A 23,344-nucleotide genomic window follows, 5' to 3' on the forward strand; every position below is an offset into this window, starting at 1 on the left:
GTTCACTCAATCCATTGTAGGACCATATAATGGTGACTTCAAAAACACTATCGAAGAGGTAATGTTTAGATGAGCTAAAAGCAGCAAAACTAATAGAAAAATGAAATAAATAGCACTTCTGTCAAAAGAGTGAAGAGAGCTCTCTCTCCATGTGCCAAATGAACCATCAGGAAAACATTAATAGTTTATCTTAAAAGAAACTGAACCCATGAAAGATCACCCATAGCACCAGGGAATTTTAGCAGTATACTAAAATTGTGTATAGATGACTATAAAAATCCAGGAGCATCCAAAGAACTGCAATTTATAGTATTTGTAGCATGTGAGTGCTCCCTCTACATATAGAGCCAGAGCAGAGCTTAGAAACACAGAGACCTATTGAAAACATAGCTGGTCAAAAACTGGCTACCTAATTTGATTTGGCTCTGTTTATTATGAGAGGGGAAGCTTTGTTTTGGCTTTTATATTCTATAAATCACATGTTTTCTCTAAAGGGGTCTGACTCTAAAGAAATAGCAGCTAGGAGAGGTTGTGGAGAAAGAGGAACACTCCTCTATTGCAAGTTGGTACAACCACTTTGGAAATCAGTTTGGCAATTCCTCAGAAAACTGGACATAGTACTACCTGAGGACCCAGCTATACCACTCCTGGACATATACCCAGAAGATGCTCCAACATGTAAAAAGGACACATGCACCACTATGTTCATAGCAGCCTTATTTATAACAGCCAGAAGCTGAAAAAAAAAATAGATGTCCCTCAACAGAGAAATGGATACAGAAAATGTGGTACATTTACACAATGGAGTACTACTCAGCTATTAAAAACAGTGAATTTATGAAATTCTTAGGGAAATGGATGGGTCTGGAGGATATCATCCTGAGTGAGGTAACCCAATCACAAACGAACACACATGGTATGCATTCTCTGATAAGTGGATATTAGTCCAAAAGCTCAGAATACCCAAGATACAATCCACAAACCACAAGAAACTCAAGAAGAAGGAAGACCAAAGTGTGGATACTTCAATCCTTCTTAGAAGGGGAGAACAAAATACCCATGGAAGGAGTTGCACAGACAAAGTATGGAGCAGAGACTAAAGGAAGGACATTCCAGAGAGTGCCCTACCTGGGGATTCTTCCCATAAACAACCACTATTGTGGTTGCCAGGAAGTGGTGGCTGACAAGAGTCTGATATAGCTGTCTCCTGAGAGGCTCTGTCAGTGCCCGACTAATACAGAAGTAGAAGCTCACAGCCATCCATTGGACTGAGCACAGAGTACCCAATGAGGAGCTAGAGAAAGGACCCAAGGAGCTAAAGGGGTTTGCAGCCCCTTAGGAGGAACAACAATATGAACTATCCAGTACCCCCAGAACTCCCAAGGACTAAACCACCAACCAAAGAGTATACACATGGTGGGACTCATGGCTCCAGCTACATATATAGCAGAGGATGGCCTGGTCAGGCATCAATGGGAGGAGAGGCCCTTGATCCTTTGAAGGTTCTATGCCCCAGTGTAGGGGAATGTCAGGGCCAGGAAGCAGAAGAGGGTGGGTCGGTTAGCAGGGGGTGGGGGGAGGGAATGGGTTTTTTTTTTCCAGAGGGGAAACCAGGAAAGGAGAGAACATTTGAAATGTAAATAAAGAAAATATCTAATTAAAAAAAGAATTATTCTTCATAATAATAAAAAAAGGAATAGCAGCTAACAGCAGGCAAGAACTGGTCCATAAATGAATGAATGAGAAGTGCAAATGAAAATAACTTTGAGATTTCTTCTTACCCCAGCTGGAATGGTTAAAATCATGAAAACAAATCCTGGAAGGGATGTGGGAGAAAGGAGAAAACTGTCACTGCTGGTGGGATTAAAAACTGCAGCAGACGTCCTGGATATCAGTGTGGAGAATTCTCAAAGAGCTAAAAAAACTTAAATCTACCATATGACCCAGTGATACCGCTCCTTGGCATCTTCCCAAAAGATGAAATATTCCACTGTAAATAGTCCCACTCAGCCATGTTCATTGGCATTCTTTTCATAATAGCATGAACACGTGAACAACCTAAATATCTTTCAATTGATGATCTTGAATGTTCAATGAAAATGTTGTTCATAATGGAATAGTATTCTGCTGCAAAGAAAATTAAAATCCTGAAATTTTCAGATAAATGGATAGAACTAGAGAAATATTTACTGAATGAGGTAACCCAGACCCAGAAAGACAAATGCTACAAGTTTTCTCTTATTTATGGATCCTATCTCTAAATCTTTAAATGTTCAGTTCGATGACATGGAGCAATTGTACAAACTAGGAAAGTAAAAGAAACATGGTGTTGGGGAAGAAGACGTGTTTTGGAGGAGGGGATAGTTGAACACAGATGTTGTGACAGGGAACAAAGGACCACGGCAACTCTTATAAAGGAAAACACTTCATTGGGGCTGGCTTATAGATTCAGAGATTTAGTTCACTATCATCATAGCAGTGTGGCAGTGCATAGAGCAGACATGGTGCTGGATCTGAAAGTTCTACATCTTGATCCTGTGGCCAGCAGAGCACACTGTGTCACACTGGCCAGACTTCAGCTTATAAAACCTCAAAACCTGCAAAATTCATGGCATCTTGGTTTTTAGTAGCTGAATAATATTCCATTGTGTAGATGTACATTTTTGACCTTCATATGGGTCCTGAACAACTGGAACGGGGGCTATCCCAAAAGCTGTTGCCTGTTCAGGGGATATATTCTGCTAGCTGGGATGCCTCAGTGGAAGAAGAAGCACCCAGCATTGCAGAGACTTGAAGTGCCAGAATGGGGGAAATACCCAGAAGGGGCCCTATCCACTCAGAGGGGAAGGGGCAGGGGCATAGGGGAAGAACTGTGGGAGGGGGTAACTGGGAGGGGGTAGTGAGCAGGATGTAAAGTGAATATGTAAAAAACAAAAGAACAAAATTAAATTTAAAATAAATAAAACTCAAAGCCTGCCTCCACAGTGACACACTTCCTCCAACAAGGCCACATATTTTAACAGTGCCACTCGCAATGAGCCAAGCATTCAAACACATGAGTCTATGAGAGTGATTCCTGTTCAAACCACCACAGATGAAAACCGTCCCAGAAACCCACAACTGGTCAAAACATAGAGAATTCACAGCTACAATTGATACGTCTAAAGGCTCAGGAAAGAGCCTGAGGTTCAGGACATCTATGGTGAGACAGTATCTCCTATATAGGACAGAGAACCCTAAATAAGACCTGCATAGTGGCAACATCAACTGTTATTTCAGAGTGGATAGGGGAAATCTCATAAGACCTTACTTATAGATGAAGAGTTATAGGCAATTAATGACTGCTGAAAGAAAAAAAAAAAAAAACAAAGCCAATATTTTGTAGGAATAAGCCCCTTACAGATTTTCAAATCTCAAGTCATCAGCCCTAAACACATACATACTACCAACACTAAGTATACTTAGCAGGTTGCATTTATATATACATATGTACAAATATATGTAATAATAGTAATTAAGGAAAAAGTCATGAAAAATTCTAATCAAATTGTATATGAATTTAATCTATTTTTAAAGAATATTTCATAAAGCAGCATCCACTTTTGCATTCCAGTTTATACAAAGTTGTAACAGCATAAGACCTGTATAAGTCGAAGACAGACAAAAATCTTAGCACAGAGCCAGAAAGTGGTCACCCAGCCCCACCCCCAATTGAGAAGTATTAGTAACTGACAGCTGCTGGGAAATCATTTTCTTTAGTGTGCACCCTATGAAAGGTTCAAATGTTCCAGTGAATGGCTGCGATTGCATGGAGCACCATGCCCTGGTCACCCAAAAACATACAGACAGCACTAACTGAACTAAATGAGTTTTGAAAAGATTGAGGTCACAATGTTGAGCCAGTATGAAATCGGTGGTGATCTAGGCAGAGTTAGGGAAATGAGTGGATACGGTCAAGTTTAATATTTCTTTCTTAAAGACATCATTTTCAAGTAGCTAATAAAATATTTGTAAAAGAAGAAAAAATCTGGCCCTGCTTTTCTGTCTTTCCCCCGTGCTCATTCCTTCTTTCCCTTCTTCAAATTTCCAAGAAAGCAGGCCAACCTAGAGAAAGGGAAAGTTATGAACTGAACTACCATCTGAAGGTTATTGATTTGTTCATATTTATTTTTAAGAGAGGGTCACCTACAATACAAATTAGCCTCAAACTACGTGTCAGAGGCCAGCCTTGGGCTCTGCCCTCCTACCTCTTCCTTCTCCAAGTGCTGCGATTGCATGGAGCACCATGCCCTGGTCACAAGCTGTAATATTAAGTTGGTCTAGGCTTTTTTTTTTAAATACTTTAAATGAAATTTTAACGAAGAATACATAGAGAACTTTTCTGGGATTTCATCCGCCAGGGGGTAAAGTAAACAAACGCAGCAGTGCAGGTTTACAGAGGATGGGAACAAAGTATCTGTTTACAGCACATCTGCTGCATGTGTGTGGGGAAAAATAAGATAAAAGCGTGTGTGTTAGCACAAAGTCACTTTCTGGAATCAGCCCACAGCCGATTACAGTGCTTACTTGAGGGATGTTTTGAAATCTTGTGATTATTCAATAAGTTTCTCTTCTCTTGAAGAGATGACATCATCATGTTTAAATAATGTGTTTAGTATGAAATGTAAATATATCAAACTCACTATGAGGTTAGGCAGATGGCTACAACATTCTGAAATTCTGGGGAAAAAAATCTATTTCCTGGCGGAATAGAGGACAACACAAAGCTCATGGTTTATACCAGTAATTTTCTGTTAGATGACTAAGGGGTCCTTTTAGTTTTAAAAACCTCTCAGATGCAAATTAACTGTGTACTCAAGTAATGTAGAAATTATGTTCATTTTGTGAACACTAAGGGTTAAGTAGCGTATTTTCATTTTACTTATCTATTAGTACATATTAATTGTACATAATAATGTGTTTCACTAATATTTTCATACATGATTATAATATATTGACCATATTCATCTCCATTCCTCCTCTCTGTCCACACTTTGTTCCTGCTCTTACAACTTGCTTTTTCAACTTTTATTTTTGAACTCTAGAAAGTTCAGGAAAGTTTCATTTTCTACATGTACATACATAGAAAGAAAATTATAGGTTATAGGCACACCTTCACAAGAGCTTTTAAGTGGCTTCCCTTTAGAAATACCATATGTGCAATCAATAGAGCTTCTCTTGCTGTGGTGAAACTGCATGACCAAAAGAAAGATGAGGAGGAAAGGGTTCATTCGGGGATACTTCCTCATCATAGTCCATTGGTGAAAGAAGGCAGGACTGGAATTCAAACAGGAAGGAACCTGGAGCCAGGGGCTAACGTAGAGGCCATGGAGGAATGGTACTTATGCCTTACTCCTCATGGCTTGCTCAACCTGCTCAGGACCACCAACCCATAGACTGCACCACCCACAATGGGATGGACCCCTCCCCCACCAGTCACTAACTAAGAAAATACTCTACAGGCTTGCCTAAAGCCCCATCTAAGGAGGAATGTTCTCAGTTGAGGTTGCCATCCCTCAAATGACCCTAGCTTGTGTCAAGATGACATAAAACTAGGCAGCACAGGTTCCTACCACCATCCACAAAGGCTTCATGGGGTTGGTTATGTTTTGTAATCAGAATTAAATGTTTCCTTTTTTTCTCTGTTCTTTTTTTTCTATTGAACTGGGCCTCTTTTTCCTATTTAATTTGAAAGATTTGTTTTTTATTCTGGATTGTTCTTCAAAGATTCTATGACTTAACTTTTAACTTTTTAATGGTACCTTTTGATGTACAAAAGTTTTTAATTTTAAAAAGTAGTCAAGTTGATCAACATTTTTTCCTTTGTGGTTTTACTGTGTTGTCTATAAAACTCTTCCCTGTGCTTCAGTCATAGAGATATTCTCCTATAATACTTTCAAAATCTTTGAATTCTCATACTTAAGTCTTAAAAACATTTTCCAGGGTATAGAATAAACTAGAAGGTCATTGCCTTTGTTCTTACAACTACAATAATTTTCTGAAAAATACATTTGTTGCAATCAGGGTGTGCACTTTAGACTTTACACTGTCTAAAACAGTAGTTTTCAGACTGTGTTGCCCTCGCTTCTCGGCCTTCTGGCTAAGATCAAGTACAGACTGTGTATTGCCTTGTACGGACCCCATTTCGTAAGTAGCACTTCACTCCACTTTTAGTGCAAATGTAAGAGCAAAATGACTGTAGTTAGTGGGCATGTGCACAACACCATCTATCCAGTCCCACCCACAGAGCACAAGCTAATATACAGCTCATTCCTAAAACAGAAATGGTGCTACCCTATAAATTAATTACAGTAAATAGGAACTATAGAAGTGTACGGATTATTAAAATCATACCAAAAAAAAAAAAAAAAGAACAGTTTCAAGAGCCTGTGAGACATATATGACTGGTGGTAGGCCCCATAAAGAAGGGGACATAATGCTGGTACTGATCCCATCCCACCACGCTATCACTTAACTTCCCAGTGTGTATCCAGGAATAGAGAGGTAGAAATTCCTGACTGGCCCAGAGACTTCCCATAATTGGCATGGCCTATTTGAATTGCTATCTGTCCACCTACCTGTTCATCTGTCTAGGCCCATTCAGCCCCTTGCCTTTATAGCTTCCACTACACTTCATTTCTGCAGCTCAACAGTGGCCCTGCAGCCTGACTCAGCAGCAGCATCTGCAACATCAATTTGTTATCCCATAGACCGGTTCTATCTCTATCAGCTTCTGCCTCTCAAGTCTCCTTGAAACTCCTTTAAATTCTGCTGTTGCCTTCTTAGCCCCTTAGAAAGCATTCTATAACATATATAGAGATATTTAGTGTGATGTGTAATTCAAGCTTTTGTCTGAGAGTTAATATTAGCAAATAAATTTGTGATAAAACAACTTGTATTTGCCTCAGCCAGATCTATTGAGGAGAATAGGGGTGCTCAGCCTATTGTTGCCAATAAAATTGTCATACCTTGTGAGTTTATTATTACTCGATAAATTCTGACATGGAAGGGAGACACATGTGATTATCTGTGTTTCTGACATAGCACACTCATAACATCCTTCATTAACCCTTTATATCTAACAAAGAAATACATTGCCATGGTTCTTACTACAAACTATCTTGGCCATCCTTGTCATTTTGTTCTGATATATGCTCCCTTGTGTTGATAAAGAGTAAATCTAAACCCCTGGGTATGTTTTCTGACTTGAGCCCTTAGAATCCCTTGCCAGGTCCTTTCCTCCAGAGGAATCCTGTATCCTACAGTGGAAATTGAGAACACACTAATGATGGAGTCACCAAAACCAAAATTGCATTTTCCAAGTCACCTCCTTCCCCAAATCCCTAGTCCAAAGGCAGTTTTATTAAAGGATATTCACTGTTCCCACCAAAAGTTTAATCTAGTCAAATAATGGAATGTTTCTCCTGCCAGAAGGAAAGAGCAAAGGAGTGGACAAACAGAAGAAAAGAAATATTTTAAAGTGTAGAAGGGATTCATGCCACTAATATTTTTTTATTAAAAAAATGCTCCAAAGACACTTTACACTGTTAAAAGAGGTACCTTTGTAGGTCCAAAAGTACAAAGAGGTATCATCATTTTTAAATCATTTACAATCATTTTTAAATAATTTAAATTTTAATAATTTTAAATTATTTTAAACAGTTTATTTTTTAAAATTGGGGGTGTAACTATTTTTCTGAGATAGGGTTTTTCTTGCTGTCCTGAAAATTGCTCTGTTGACTACTAGGCTGGCCTTGAACTCAGAGATCTATCTGCCTTTGCCTCCTGAGATTAAGTTTAGACTTAATCCTGAGATTTAAGGCATGACCTACTAACTTTTAATTTTTAATATAGTAAGAACACAATTGCATAAACTCTTCCATTTAAAATATATAAATATGTACCTTCAAAGATTGGCCCTACCCAGTAGTTCACAGAAAACACTGCAGTTTTTGCTAAAATTTCTAGTGAACAATAGCTTTTTAAACACTGCCCCCTACTGTCCACATTCAGCTTCCTCGGAAATGATAAGACACAGAAATAAAAATAATCAGGCCCTTCCACCTTTGAAATCAGTTTAACATTTTTGTTCAGCACACTAGATTTCACAGACTGGAACAATTTAACTACACAACCGTGGGTTTCATTAAAGCAAATCCCAGACATTCAAACATTACTCTCATCAGTAATACAGCCCACCCAAAGAGAGCAGACTTGGACTGACAATAAGTAGCAACACTGGAAAACATCAGGAAAGATAAGAATCTCCATGGTGACATGTGCAATCTTAGACTATCATAGTAAATTTTGTTTTTAAAAATTAAAAAAAAATGCTAGGAAGAATGACAAAAGAGGTTCATCTGGCACAAAAGAGATGAGCCTTGCTTTCCTTCCACCCACACAACCTCATGACTCACAGATGACGATGGCATTTGCTTCCAAATAATCTGTTGACTACACTTTCTGACCAGCTGCTTTGCTCCTCACTTCTACTGGTGCAAATATGATTAACAGCAAATGAAAGAGAGAAGCCAAAACAAACCTCAGAGAGAGGGGCCCAGTGTCCTAGTGACAACATGTGCCTTAGCACTTCTAGTGGCCAGTTTTCTGACACAAGCTAAGTCATACAGGAAGTGGGAACCCCAGTTTAGAGAATATCCTCACCAGATTGGCCTGTGAGCAAGCCTCGGGTGCATTTTCTTGATGACTTAGGTGGGAGGGCCCATCTGGATGATGGACTACAAGATCTAAGATGAATAAACCCTTTACGCCCCACAATGTTCATGGTGCTTCATTACAGCAATAAAAAGCCTAAGGCAGCACTTCAGAATGACTGTCTTAAGTATGGAAGGTGATGAATCGATTAATATTGCACCAAGGAATCATACAGTAACTTACAAAATAACATGTTTCATGATGTAATTTCCATATATTTATAACTTTTGATGATATTTACCCATAGTACAATTTCCTACCCCTTCCTGACAATACCATTCTTCTTTCCAAATAGCCTCTCTTCTGCTTTCATATTGTTAAAACTCTAGATCACACACATGAGAGATATTTGTCTTTCTGAGTCTTATTTTGTTTAACATAATGATCTCTACTTTCATCCATTTTCCTCTAATTGTCATGATTTCTTTCTTTTTTATAGTTAATTAAAACTTAATTGTGTCCCTACATTACATTTTCTTTATCTGTTCATGTGTCATTTGTTCATAGTCAACCTGTGCTGATTTCAGAGCACTGCTATTGTGAAGAGCAGAGTAATAAGCACTATGAGGTTTCTCTACCTTATGCTGACTTTGATCCATTTTGGCATATACCCAGGAGCTAGATAATATGTTATTCCCAATTTGAATTTTTTGAAATACCATCCTTAGTGATTCCCATAGTAGCCACAAAAAATTCATATTCTCATCAAATGTGTATAAGAATTGCCCTTCTCCCCACCAAATGTCTTGCTGCTTGTTTTCTGAACAATAGCCATTCTTACTGGGAGACCCAGAAGCTCAATGTAAGTTTGATTTTCATTTCTGTGGTGGCTAAGAATATTTAACATTTTTAATGTAAGAAGCTAGGATTTAAAACCTATTTACTATTAATAGGTTTACTATTACTATTAATAACCTCATGCCCCTTAGCCATTCAGGACACTGTACAAATATTATTCTAGAGACTGTCAGGAGGTGGTAATGAAGGAAAATATAGAATGATGAAAGAGTTGTGGTTTTTCTCCCTACTGCCTATCCCCATTCCTCCTGAATCCCCTATCCCTACCTCTAAAACAATGTGAGTGACACATTTTCCTCCTAGCTGACAACTATGACGTCATGGCTTTTCTTACAGCCTTTTCTTCACTAAATCACACAGTTTGAAGCCATTATGGTGGCACACACACTTGTAAGCCTAGCACTCAGGAAATGGGAACAGGTGGATCAGGAACTCAAGATCAACTTTAGCTACAGCATAGATGTTTCAGGGCCAGCATGGACTATGTAAAACTCTGGGTCAAAAATAAACAAACAAACAAACAAACTACAGAATTTGAGAATTGGGGTGGGGGTGGGAAATTTCAAGGATTCTACAATAATAACTGAAGGCCTAGAAAACCCTTTGACCATAACTATAGTTAGGTATAAATTGAATTTGCCAATTCAGAAAAGATACAAATATCCAATAAATCTATGAAAATGTTCAATTTAGATCAAAGGTCCTTAATGGCTCTGTTCAGCAGTCTCTGAGGCTTGAGAAGAAGTGATGAGTTTCCTATAGAAGGATTGTGTGGGGTTGAAATACCTGTGATGGAGCAGTAGATGATGTGAGGAGCAATCTTATCTATATCTTCATATCCTAGGCCCATCTCAGAAAGTTTCCCAGGGATGTAGTTTTCCACAAACACATCACAAATGGCTGCAAGCTAAAGAAAGAGGTAAAAATTAATCAGATTTTTTTGAGGGACTTCCAAACCTTTAACAACTCTTCACACAGAATAGAATTTTAATTTCAATTTCAATTCTCACGTTGTAAGAATCCAGAAAAAAACAAATCTCAGGATAAATTAAGTATGTTTATGCATACATAAAAGATCTGATCAATTACTTGAACTGCTACTGTCAAGAAAACAATGGTTATAATGTTTTGTAAGTGTATACTATTAAATAGATTTTGTACCCTGCAAATGTAAGAAACATTTACTGAACATGGTCTGTCCAAATATAGTCTCAGAAGGATGAGTAAAAATAAAATGTAATTATAAAAAATTCTGTGTTAAACTGTATTTTGTTTGATTTTCAACAACTGAAGGGATGTGTCTTAGCAGGCATCTCAAGGAGAGGCCTGCCGTCCTTCAAAGCTCTAGAAATACAAGCACCATTCAAGTATGTGACTCTCTGGAGACACTACTCCAGAGCAGGGACTTATTTACCTCACATTTTAGAGGTCTGAGGGCAAAACACAAGCATCAGCTGAGGTGAGTGAGGACTTCATGAATAACAAGCATCACAGTGTATGAAGTATATTCAAGAAGGATCAATCAAGAAGAATAAATTATGAGATAGGGAATGGAAAATATGACTTCATCATTCAAATAAAAACAACTGCAGTTCCATGAGAACTGTCTTACTTTTCTTTTGAGATACTACTGTGACCCAACCACCTTCCATCTTTTATTTCCACTGTATTCTACCTCTTCCATGTTCCATCATCTCCCACTATTGCTATACTAAGGACTAAGCTTCCAAAACAGGAACCCTTGGGACCACACTCAAACTATATGCAAATGATAGCAAATAAAGACAGAGAAGATGCAGGTGTGCAACTGAAATATCACACTATATAGGTATCCTTTCCAAATCCCAGGTTAAGTTGAAAAACTTCTCATATGGGTGAGCTATACAGCATACTCCAATTATATTATTCTAATGCTATGATTAAATACTCTGAAGCAAAATCAACCTAGTGGAGGAAATGGTTTATTTGGCTTACATTTCCAGGTACAATCTATCATATCATTAAAAAAAAGTAGAGCAGAAAATCAAGCAGAAACCATGGAGGAAAGATGCTGTAACTTTAATTTTTCAAAGTCTACTTTTAATGATGGTTCTTAAACACTTTAACCTCCCTTTTAGCCTACCACCCACCAGAAGTAGTGGAAAAGAAAGGATACTCCAGGCAGTGGTACTGCACACCTTTAATCCCAGCACTTGGGAGACAGAGGCAGGTAGATTTCTGAGTTCGAGGCCAGCCTGGTCTACAGAGTGAGTTCCAGGACAGCCAATGCTGTACAGAGAAACCTTGTCTCAAAAAAACAAACAAAAACAAAACAAAACAAAACAAAATACAGGGGAAGTAGACCTGGTTCTTTGTCAAGAAACCAGAAGTTCAGTTCACAGTCAGCAGCTGCAGCTTAATCCACTCACAAATATTTTCTGGATATACCAGAAGTCCAGTTCAGTAATGTTGTGATAGTAGCAGTGGTGGCACTACTTATCGGGAGCAGCCAGGCCTCAGCCAAATGGCATGAGTGAGCAGAAGGGAATCAGACCGTCAGGAACACCAGGAGAAGTCTTCAGCCAGCCAGCCTAGCCTACAGGGCAAGATCCAAGCCAGTAAAAGACACTATCCAAAAAAAGTATGGTGGACAGTGCCTGATAAACAATGCCTAAGGTTGCCCTCTGACCTCCAAACACATATCTGTGCACATGCATGTGCACCCATACACATGTGCAACCACACACATGAACACATTTACATGCACATGCACACAACACAAATAAGAACCACTGAAGATAACAGGATCTAAAACTAAAGATACAGCAGGAAAACATATCAAGCAATAATGAAGAATAATTTAGAAAAAACTAAACTGAATATCAACCGAAAGAAAAAGTTTACAAAGAAACAAAGTCCAGTTTATCCTGGGGAATTGTTTGCTTGAGGAATTACACAGCCAGAGAGCAGGAAGACCAACAGCAGACAGCAGGAGACACGGGAAATTTTACCACATGTTCAATGGCATGCTACAATGCTGTGGAGAACAGAAAAACAGGGAAAACCATAAAATAGGCACATATGGTGACTAGAACAGTTAAGAGCAGCACTAAGAAACTCTCATCATCTCAGAACCGACTGGAGCAGTTACAGGTACCATTTTAAAAAGACCCTGTACCAAAATGTTTAAAAAATTAAAAATAAATAAATAAAATTTAAATGACCCTTGTATAAACTGATACTGTTATTTTGCTAAATGCTCATTTTGTGAAACTACCTTATAGATATTTGCTTATATCCATAGGCCTGGACTGCTCTCAATCTTTGCCAGAGATGCTTCATTTGCAGTGGATAACAGTCAATGGAGAGATATGTAACTAGTCGCAGTATTTAGAATAAGAGACTAGGTGTTCAGCTCTAAATGAAACACCAGTTTCAACATTACCAAGGCTCTGGGAACATTGCAGAGGAGGAGGCAGAAAGAAAATAAGAGCCTGAGAATGGGGATGAAGTTAAAATTTTTCAATTTAAAACAAAACAACAAAGACTCTTGCTGAGACCCCAGTTTGCTGGCCCCAGACTTTCTGTGAACTGAACAATTTGGAAACTCAGAGACACAGTCACCAGAGTATACATGGCCAGCAGAGTACCTCTAAACCACAGGGTAGTAAAACAATACAGAATTCAATGATGTGGAAACTGTTGAGAGACAACATCTATAGGGGAACAAAGACTATGATTTTGGGGGGGGAGGGGTGATAGTTGTAGTGGTGGTTAAGATAGATTGTGCTTTGTTTTGTTTTGTTTTGTTTTTTGAGGCAGGGCCTCACAATGTTATACTTTGTGGCCTGGAACTCTTTATATACATACAGACAGGCCTCAGTCTCAGAAATCTGCCTCCTGGATGATGGGATTAAAGGCATCGCCACCACACACAGCCGAAGACAAGGGTTTTAAGTGGCACAAGAGACATAAGTAAAGACTTCTCTGAGGGAACTATCAGGAAAGAATTTACAATCTGATTTTCACATGTAAGAGAGCCCCAAGAACCCTGAGGCTGCAGAGATCAATGGCTTCCATTCTCCTCACCATACACAGTATTGCATGGAGTCAGCAAGAGACAGTGGGTTTTGAAACTACAGCTTTTCAACTTGGATACCTGTGCCAACAATTCACTCCATAAGTATTCTTTTTTAATTTTTATTTGCTTATTTATTACTTATTTATTCTTTTATTTAATTTTCACTGTCACATATATGTGTCAATGTGTTAGTTGATTGGTGGGCTGGTTGGTTGGTTGGTTGGTTGGTTGGTTGGTTGGTTGGTTTGCTGGCTTACTGGTTTACTGCTGTTATGACTTAGAACTATTATTTGTGTTTCTGCACCCTGGTTACTAGAAGGCATTCTTATTATGCAACAACATCTTGGACTCTACCATGTCCAAGTCCCACTAAACATTGCAAACGCTTCAACTTAAGGAATATAGCTGAAAAGTAATAAACAAAAGCAAAGAAACCCCAACACTGTAACATAAGAAACACAAAACCCATGACAATATAACTCCACCAGAAATTAGTGTCTTAGCACTGTATAATATGACCCACTGAGAGAGAATTAGATGAAATCACTAACAGAGGAAATAACAACTATAGGTATGTTCAGTGGCATAAAAAGATGAAAGAAATAAGGAAAGTGATACAGGATGTGGAAGAGGAATCCAAGAAAAAGATAAAAAAAAATTCTGAAGAAAAATAAACCTAGAATACTGGAAATTAAAAAATAGTAGGTCACCCAGGCAGTGGTGGCACACACCTTTAATCCCAGCACTTGGGAGGCAGAGGCGGGTGGATTTCTCAGTTTGAGGCCAGCCTGGTCTACAGAGTGAGTTCCAGGACAGCCAGGGCTACACAGAGAAACCCTGTCTCAAAAAAACAACAACAACAAAAACAAACAAACAACAAAAAAAAATACATGTAAAGCCTCAGCAATAGAATGCATTTGGAAAGGACAGACTATATGAGCTTGAACAGAAGGTGGAGGAACTGACAACCTAACAAGGATGAAGGCAAAATAATAAGAAAGCATGAGGGGTATTCTAAGATATACACAACACAAAAGACCAAATCCATGCATAGAAAAAGAAGAATCTAGTTCTAAAGAAAAAGGAAAAACTAAGAAACATAATAAAATTCTCCCAATCTCCCATCTATATTTAGCAAAAGAGATGCCAATCCAGACATACAATAGACAGTTAAAGCATCAGGTAGACAAGAGCTAAGAAATTCCACTAATCATAATATAATCAAAACACTAAACACACAGAACAAAGGGAGTATACTAAAAGCATCAACACAGATGGACTGAGTCACAAATAAGGGCAGGCTCATGAGAATAATACTAAATTAGTCATCCGAAAATTTAAAGTCAGAGGTCTTAAAATGCTAATTTTTTTACTACTGAAGAAAAGAGAGAAAAAAAACCACTGACCCAGACTACCATACCCAGAAACTCTCTCTGCCATAAATGGAGGAAAAATAAAACCTTTTTTGTAATGAGATTAGACTACAGGAATTTATGATCACTAAACCAACTATACAGGAGACGGAATTCTTCGAAATGAAGCGAAAAGTAAAAGAGCCATAGGAAATAATCAACAATGCTAGGATAATAGTTAAACAAGAGAGGAAGAGAACATAAAAACAAAGACTGAAAAAATGAACAAAAATGGCGGTAAGCAACACACAGCTTTCAGCAACTATCAACATTAGTGGTCTTGATTTATCAATTAAAAACCACAGACTAGTCAATTGAATGAAAAAGCAGAAATCAGCTTTGCTGCCTCTAAGGAATCCACCTTATAACAAAAGACACGCATTTCCCTCCTTAGGCTGGAAGGATAGAAAAGGGTATTCCAAGCAACTGGACCCAGGAAACGAGTGGACGTCTGTTAGGATACCTGACAAAGCTATAAGGCTAGTTACTAGGAAAAGATAAAAAATGTCACTTCATACTGATTAACAGACCACTCCATCCAGAGGATATTGCAGCTCTAAAGATATATGCCCAAAGGTTAACCCAATTTTATAAAACTACTATTAATGGATGTAAAGTCACAGACTAACTCCAAAAAACGGTAGATCAGAGTGACTTCAACATCCTACTCTCACCAAATAGACAGAATATCCTGTCATAAAACCCAAACAGCTGGACACACCTGTAAAGGATTTTTCTTCACTGGATCCTTTGAGGTGGAAAGGCCCACCTTAAATCCAAATTATTTCAGTTCAGAAGACTTGCCCTAAATCTGAGCCAAATCTTCTACTGGCAGCTTTGGAAAAGGACATGGAAGAAGGAAGCTTTTGGGTTTTGCCTGCTTGCTCTCATTCCCCCTGGAAGTTCATTCCTTCACTAGTATCAGACCCTACTAATATCAGCTAAGACTTTGAGCCTCAAATACTGACCAACTATTGAATTCTTAGACTTTGAGATGACAGCCACTGCTAGACCATCAGGACTACAGCCTGTAAGATACTCCAATAAATCATAGATAGATAAATAGATAGATAGATAGATAGATAGATAGATAGATAGATAGATAGATAGAGACAGACAGGCAGACAGACAGATATGAAATGGTATGACATATGATAGATAAATATTAATGCACATGATAGATGACAGATAAGATATAAGACAAAGATAATAGATATAGATAGATATGATATAAGACAGATAAATATAAATAGATATGGTATAAGATAGATATGATAGATATCAGATAGACATATATGACAGATAAATGATAGCTAGCTAGCTAGATGATGGATGGATAGATAGATAGATAGATAGATAGATAGATAGATAAACAGACACATAGATGATTGATTCATTCTAAGAGTTCTGTTCCTCTAGAGAACCCTGACTAATTTGCTATGCACCAAGTGGTGTAACAGACATCTATAGAACATTCCATCCAAACATTGTAGAATACACATTTTGTTTTTCTCAGCAGCCAATGGAATTTTCTCTAAAATACATTAAAACACAAAGAAACACAAAGAAAATCTTGACAAATACTGTAAAATAACTACTTATAGTCTGTCTAATACAATGAAATAATACTACAGATAAGTGATTCTCAACCTACCTGATGCAGTGACCCTTTCATGCACTTCTTTATGTTATGGTGATCCTCCCACCATAAAATTGTTTCATTTCTACTTCATAACTGTAATTTTGATACTATTACAAATCATAATGTAAATATATAATATGCAGGATATCTAATATGTGACCCCCCAAGGGGGCCATGACCCACAAGTTGAGAGCTTCTGCTACAGATCAACAGCAAAAGAAACTCTAGTGCACAGACAAACTAATGTAAATTAAACAACACAAGAAATCAAGAAGGTGCCTGGCATCAATGGGAGGAGAGGTCCTGTGAAGGCTCAATGCCCCAGTGTAGGTAGTGAGGTGTGAGTGGGTGGGCGGGTGGGGAAAGCATCCTCATAGAAGCAGGGGGAGGGGGAGATGGAATAGGGGGCTTGCAGAGAGGAAACCCAGAAAGGGGTTAACATTTGAAATGTAAATAAATAAAATATTCAATTTTTAAAAAGAAAGAAATCAAGAAGGAAGATGAAAATACAATCTATCCAAGTATTAGAAGAGAAGCTTGTAGCTCTAGAGGGTCCAGAAGATATGCCCTCCCTAATACCATAAGTAGCAATTTGTAAGAGGAACACCAGCAAATGTGAAGCACTTTATGACTGCTCATCTCTGAATGTCCAACCTTACAGAGGGGTCCCTCAGTTGCTCAACTGCATAACTTAAATGAAATGGGGCTAATTAGACCCTCAAATAGCAAAGGTCAAGTGGCAGCCCTGAGTCAACAAAGGCAAGGTAAACATTTTTAATGTAGAGCAATACAAGCAAAGTAATGTTCATAAGGACCTCATTTGTATAGATCTTCAGCACTAGCTGGTTAATTATTAATACTCATGGTGTTCCTAGAAGTGAAGTCAAAAAGAAGCCTACATTCTTCTTCAATTTGTAAAAGCAGAAAAAGTCCTGAGCAAAAGAACCAATACTACCCAAGGACCACAAAAACAAAGACCATAGCCCTTCAAGCAACTTCCAGAGATGAATCAGTTTAGAGACAAAATTCAAAAATAGTAGAGGCTGGTTCTACTGGATGAAGGATTTGGCTTACAACTTCAAAAAAAAAATTACTAATGACTCTCCCATTATCCCCACAAAGGAGGGACTTCTGCTATGGTAACCATACACTGGAGAAAATTAAATAATCAGGCCATTCAGGACACTAGATCTTACTTAGTCCTTGGAGACCCCCAATAATGATGTGGCCCTCCAGTTAAAGTGGGGGACTTTATAAAAGTCAGATGATCAATGAAGTTATAACCAAAGTCTGAATCCCAGAAAGTCCAGTAAACTCCCTGGAGTGTATTTTCCCATTCCCAGAATAAGTAGTTGGGATAGATATACTTAGGAGTTTGTTCAATCTTCACATTCATTCCCTGATCTGTGGAATGACAGACATTATGGTTAGAAAGGCCAAATAATTCTCTAGAGTCTAACTTCTTGAGTTCTTTATATATATTGGATATTAGCCCTCTATCAGATGTAGGATAAAGATCTTTCCCCAATCTGTTGGTTGCTGTTTTGTCCTATTGACAGTGTCCTTTGTTTATAAAAGCTTTGCAATTTTATGAGGTCCCATTTGTCAATTCTTAGAGCATAAGCTATAGGTGTTCTGTTCAGGAAATTTTCCCCTTTACCCATGTGCTTGAGGCTCATCTCCATTTTCTTTTCTATTAGTTTCAGTATACCTGGTTTTATGTGGAGGTTCTTGATCCACTTGGACTTGAGCTTTGTATAAGGAGATAAGAATGGAATGATTTGCATTCTTCTACATGCTAACCATCAGTTGGGCCAGCACTGTTTGTTGAAAATGCTGTCTTTTTTCCACTGGATGGTTTTAGCTCCTTGGTCAAAGATCAAGTGACCATAGGTGTGTGGGTTCATTTCTGGGTCTTCACTTCTATTCTATTGATCCACCTGCCCAGAAGCTCAGAACACCCAAGATACAATCCACAAACCACATGGAACTCAAGAAGAAGGAAGATCACAGTGTGGATACTTCAATCCTTCTTAGAAGGGGGAACAAAATACCCATGAAAGGAGTTATAGAGACAAAGTGTGAAGCAGAGACTGAAGGAATGACAATCCATAGACTGCACCACCTGGGGATCCTTCCCATATACAATCACCAAACCCAGATACTATTGTGGATGCCAAAAAGTGCTTGCTAACAGGAGCCTGATATAGCTGTCTCCTAAGAGGCTCTGCCAGTGCCCGACAAATACAGAAGTGGATGCTCACAGCCATCCATTGGACTGAGCACAGGGTCCCCAATGAAGGAGTTAGAGAAAGGACCCAAGGAGCTGAAGGGGTTTGCAGCCCCATAGGAGGAACAACAATATGAACTAAACAGTACTCCCAGAGCTCCCAGAGACTAAACCACCAACCAAAGAGTACTCATGGTGGGACTTATGGCCCCAACTGCATAGGTAGCAGAGGATGGCCTAGTCAGTCATCAATGGGAGGAGAGGCCCTTGGTCCTGTGAAGATTCCATGTCCCAGTGTAGGGGAATGTCAGGGCCAGGAAGCTGGAGTGTGTGGGTTGGTGAGCAAGGGGGCGGGGAGGAATAGGAGGATTTTTGAGGGGAAACCAGGAATGGGGAGAACATTTGAAATGTAAATAAAGAAAATATCTAATTATAAAAAGGAAAAAAAAAAAAGGCCAAATGAAAGCCATTAACCTGCCTCAGAAAAAAATAGTGAACTCAAAACATTTCACATCCCTTAAAATGATTACTCCACCATTAAGCTCTTAAAAGATGCAAGGGTGGTAGTTCCCACTACACATCCCTCTACCTCTACTATTAGGCCTGTGTAGAAAATGGATATATCAGGGAGACTGGCAATTGATTATTGCAAATTTAATCAAATAATGACTCTAAACAGCTGTTAAATATTGATTGATGTTGGTTGTAGGAGGTGCAGTATAGGAGCTCACCAAGATGCTAAGCCTTCATTTTCGAAAGGAGCAGAGGGGTTTGACCGTCTTAGAAAAGACTGCCCCTCAGTCCAGCTATTTTTATTCAGTCATAATAAATATGACTGGTAACAGTTTTAACTATCAAAGTATCTTGCTTGCCCTTGCTTCCCAGGAGAGAAGAAAACCTAAGAGAAATCTCAGTCCCTATTGACCATGGCCAGCCATAATCAAAAGTAAGAACTCCCAAGTTTACCAAGAGTGCTCTAGGACCAAGGTTTATACAGCTGTAAGCTGTATAGATGCAGAATTTCCAGACAGACAAAATTTCTTCAAGATTCAAACTGTCTCAAAACAATTTCTCAGCCTCTATCGATGAAATCAAACATGGCAAAGGCTCTGCTGAAACATTTCACTCAAAGTCAGACACAAAGACTTTACATTTCACTCAAAGCCAGATATAAAGGCTTTACTCCACATGTCTCTACAGTTAGACCAAGGAGTGCTTTCCTTGCATGAACAGTTATCTATTTCCTGGTACCAGGTATATAGGTTGTACAAATCCTTCTATCATCATTCTGTCCATAAAAACTCCCAGAAGTAATATTTACACCTGGCAATGCCAGCAGTATACCTTAACACTTCTACTTCAAGAGTCCACTTATCTATCCTTATGTCATAACTTAGTTTGTAAGGCTCTTGATTGCTTGCCTCCTACAGGTTATTGTACTGCTCCATTATATTTATGGCATCATGTTATTTGATAAAGCAAACAGGACATATCAACCATTCTGGGATTGTCGGTAAAGAATATGCATATGAGAAGATGATAAATAAAAATAAATACATCAAAACTCAAGAGCTTTCTATCTCAGTAAAATGTCTAGGATTTGAATGGTTTAAGACTCAGAGATATCCTTTCTAAGGTGAAGAGTACATAGTTGCACCCAGCCCCTTCTACCACCAAGAAAGTAAGGCTTAGTGGGCCTACTCTAGAGAAAATATATTCATCATTTGGTTGTGTTACTCCAGCCCATATAGCAAATGAGCTGGAAGTTGTTAGTTTTGAATAGAGTCTAGACCGGGGAAGGCTTCTCACCATGTCCAGGCTGCTATCTGGGCTGTTGTGCCCCTTGGATCACAAGATCTAGCAGGCTCAACTGTATTTGATGTGTTAATGACAGAGGAATGCTGTTTGGGTTCTTTGACAAGATTCTATAGGTGAATCACTGAAGAGGCTCTTAAAATTTTATAACAATATAGCTGAAGTTGATTCTTTTTTAAAAAGAATAATTTGACTAAACAATGTTTAAAAAAAAAAAAAAACTTAAACCTGGTTCCCTAACCAAATGGATACAAATCCATTAAGATGAGTTGAAAAGCTTAATGATGACAAATAGAATTATCTCACATGATGCAGCCAACCACATTTGCATCAGGAAACAACACATCATAATTATTGGGTGCTGTACAGTAAGAGCTCTTTTAAGCATTTAATCCAAATGAGCTTGATTCTAAGCACCATGGGAAGAAGTTACAGTTATGATCCTACTACTGAGAACACTAAGGTACAAGAAAATAATCTACCTAAACTTACAAAGCTTGCAAGGAAAGGAGACAGAGTTCAAACCTCATGTCAAGATGCATACCCTTAACCACTGTGCAATACTACCTTGGGAAAAGAACATGCTAAGTATGCCAGCGAAAGCTTGGTTTCTCCAAAAGATGTGACCCCATGTTCAAATATTGGCTTTCCCCCTTATGTTAAAAGAAAAACCAAAAGCTTCATTAAAGTGAATATTAAGTTTAACAAATTTACTTCTAAAATGAATGCAGCAGGCAGTTTTGAGAACTGGGAGAGATCCAAGAGGCTCCCATAGCAATGTAGATAGGCAACACTCATAAACAACAAGAAGAAATCACATGCATACCAATGTACATAGGCAATACTTATAAACAAGAAGCAATCACATACGGGAAACAACCACCTAACCAACTAGTAGCCTAAGAAAGTTTTGTTGTTGTGATCAAAAGTTCACTATCACATAAATATAGCCCAAAATCAGTTTGCTCAATATATTAAGCTGCAGTTTACCACAAATGTGTTAGCTTTATACCAAATCCAGCATGAGCTACTTGATCTTATGTGTATCATTTATATTTGAGGCCACTCAATCACCTTCCATGGCAATATTTTTTTTATTTAAATACAAACAAAATCACATTTATTTATTTATTTTTATTATTTTATTCACAAATGGCACATACCTTTAATGCCAGCACGCAGGAGGCAGTGGCAGGGTATCTTAGAGTTCAAGGCCTGTCTGGTCTGCAGAATGAGTTCCAGGACAGGCAGGGCTACACAGAGAAACCCTGTCTTGAAAACTCAAACTGAAACAAAAACTATTTATTTGTTCATTTGTCTATTTACTTATTTGTGTGTATATGGTCATTCTCACGCCACACATGCATGTGGAAATCAGGATACAATTTATGGGAATCAGCTCTTTCTTGCCACAACGTGGGTCTTAAGATTGAACTCAGATCCTTGTGACAGCAAGCACCTTGACTGTTTGAGCCAGTTTACTGGCCCAAAAATTAAGATTCTAACACTCCATTTACACAAAAATTTGGAGGCTTTGAGGGTAAACTATAAGTATAGTTCTGAAGACTAGAATCTGATGTCAAAAGAACTCAATCCATAACCCTACGATTTTAATTACATGCAACGTATAAGAAAGTATTGAAAGCACTATGCTTTCTTAAACAATGTCAACTCAAATACACACACAAGCCACACTTCCTAGATCCAGTATGTTGTCTTTTATATTTACTGACACATGTATGCCCATATCAGTAGTGGTTTAAAAAAAAAGAGAGAGAGAGAGAGACCATCAATTTGAGACAAAGTAGGGAGAGGACATGGGAAAGATTGAAAGTGGGTGGGACGGAAGGAGTTGCAGAGACTAACTATGGAGTAGAAACTGAAGGAGGACAAGCCAGCCTCCTGAGAGGCTATCTGCTGAGAGGCTCTGACAGTATCTGACTAATACAGATGTAGAGGCTCACAGCCATCCATTGAACTGAGTACAGGGTCCCCAATGAAGGAGTTAGAGAAAGGACCAATGGAGCTGAAGGGTTTGCAGCCCCCTAGGATGGACAACAATATGAACTAACTAGTACCCTCAGAGCTCCCGGGGAATTCAACCACCAACCAAGGAGTATACATGGTAGGACTGATTGTTCTGGCAGCATGTGTATAGTAGAGGACTGCAAAATCAATCATCAATGGGAGGAGAGGTCCTTGGTCCTGTGAAGGTTCTGTAATGCCAGGGCCAATAAGTGGGAGAGGGTGGGGTGGTGAGCATGGGGAGGGGGGAGGGAACAGGGGTTTGTTCTTGTTGTTTTTGTTTGTTTGTTTGTTTGTTTGTTCCTGGGAGGAGAAACTGGGAAAAGAAAAATCATATGACATGTAAATAAAGAAAATATCTAATAAAAAAAAAAGAAGTGGTTGGGAGACATAACTATCTTTTAATTGGATTTTTAATCCAAAGCACTAGTGAGAAACAAGCCACACAAAACAAAGACAACTCAAATTACTAACTAGGATTTATAGCCTGCGCTTACTGACTAGGATCTCTAGCCTCCACCTACAGACTGGCAATAAAGCAGTATTTTAGACCCTTTCCCAGGTAACCAAGTGCCTCAGAAGAACCTAAGCACTAAGGCTCCTTTTTA

General features: G+C 38.5%; 1 protein-coding gene across 5 annotated transcripts in view; it reads right to left on the reverse strand.

The window, feature by feature from the left end:
* Sugct (succinyl-CoA:glutarate-CoA transferase) overlaps positions 1-23,344 on the reverse strand; it is a 474,328-nt gene that overhangs the window by 413,904 nt on the left and 37,080 nt on the right. For all 5 annotated transcript variants that reach the window (XR_004114937.1, XM_031358181.1, XM_031358178.1 and 2 more), the window contains one exon: positions 10,339-10,459. Coding sequence is in view for 4 of the 5 variants with exons in the window: in XM_031358181.1 (XP_031214041.1) it covers positions 10,339-10,459 (121 nt within the window). In the remaining variant the exon portion in view is untranslated. The remainder of the gene's footprint in view (positions 1-10,338; positions 10,460-23,344) is intronic.

Source organism: Mastomys coucha, unplaced genomic scaffold, assembly GCF_008632895.1.
Source record: "Mastomys coucha isolate ucsf_1 unplaced genomic scaffold, UCSF_Mcou_1 pScaffold7, whole genome shotgun sequence".
NCBI classification, from domain to species: Eukaryota; Metazoa; Chordata; class Mammalia; order Rodentia; family Muridae; genus Mastomys; species Mastomys coucha.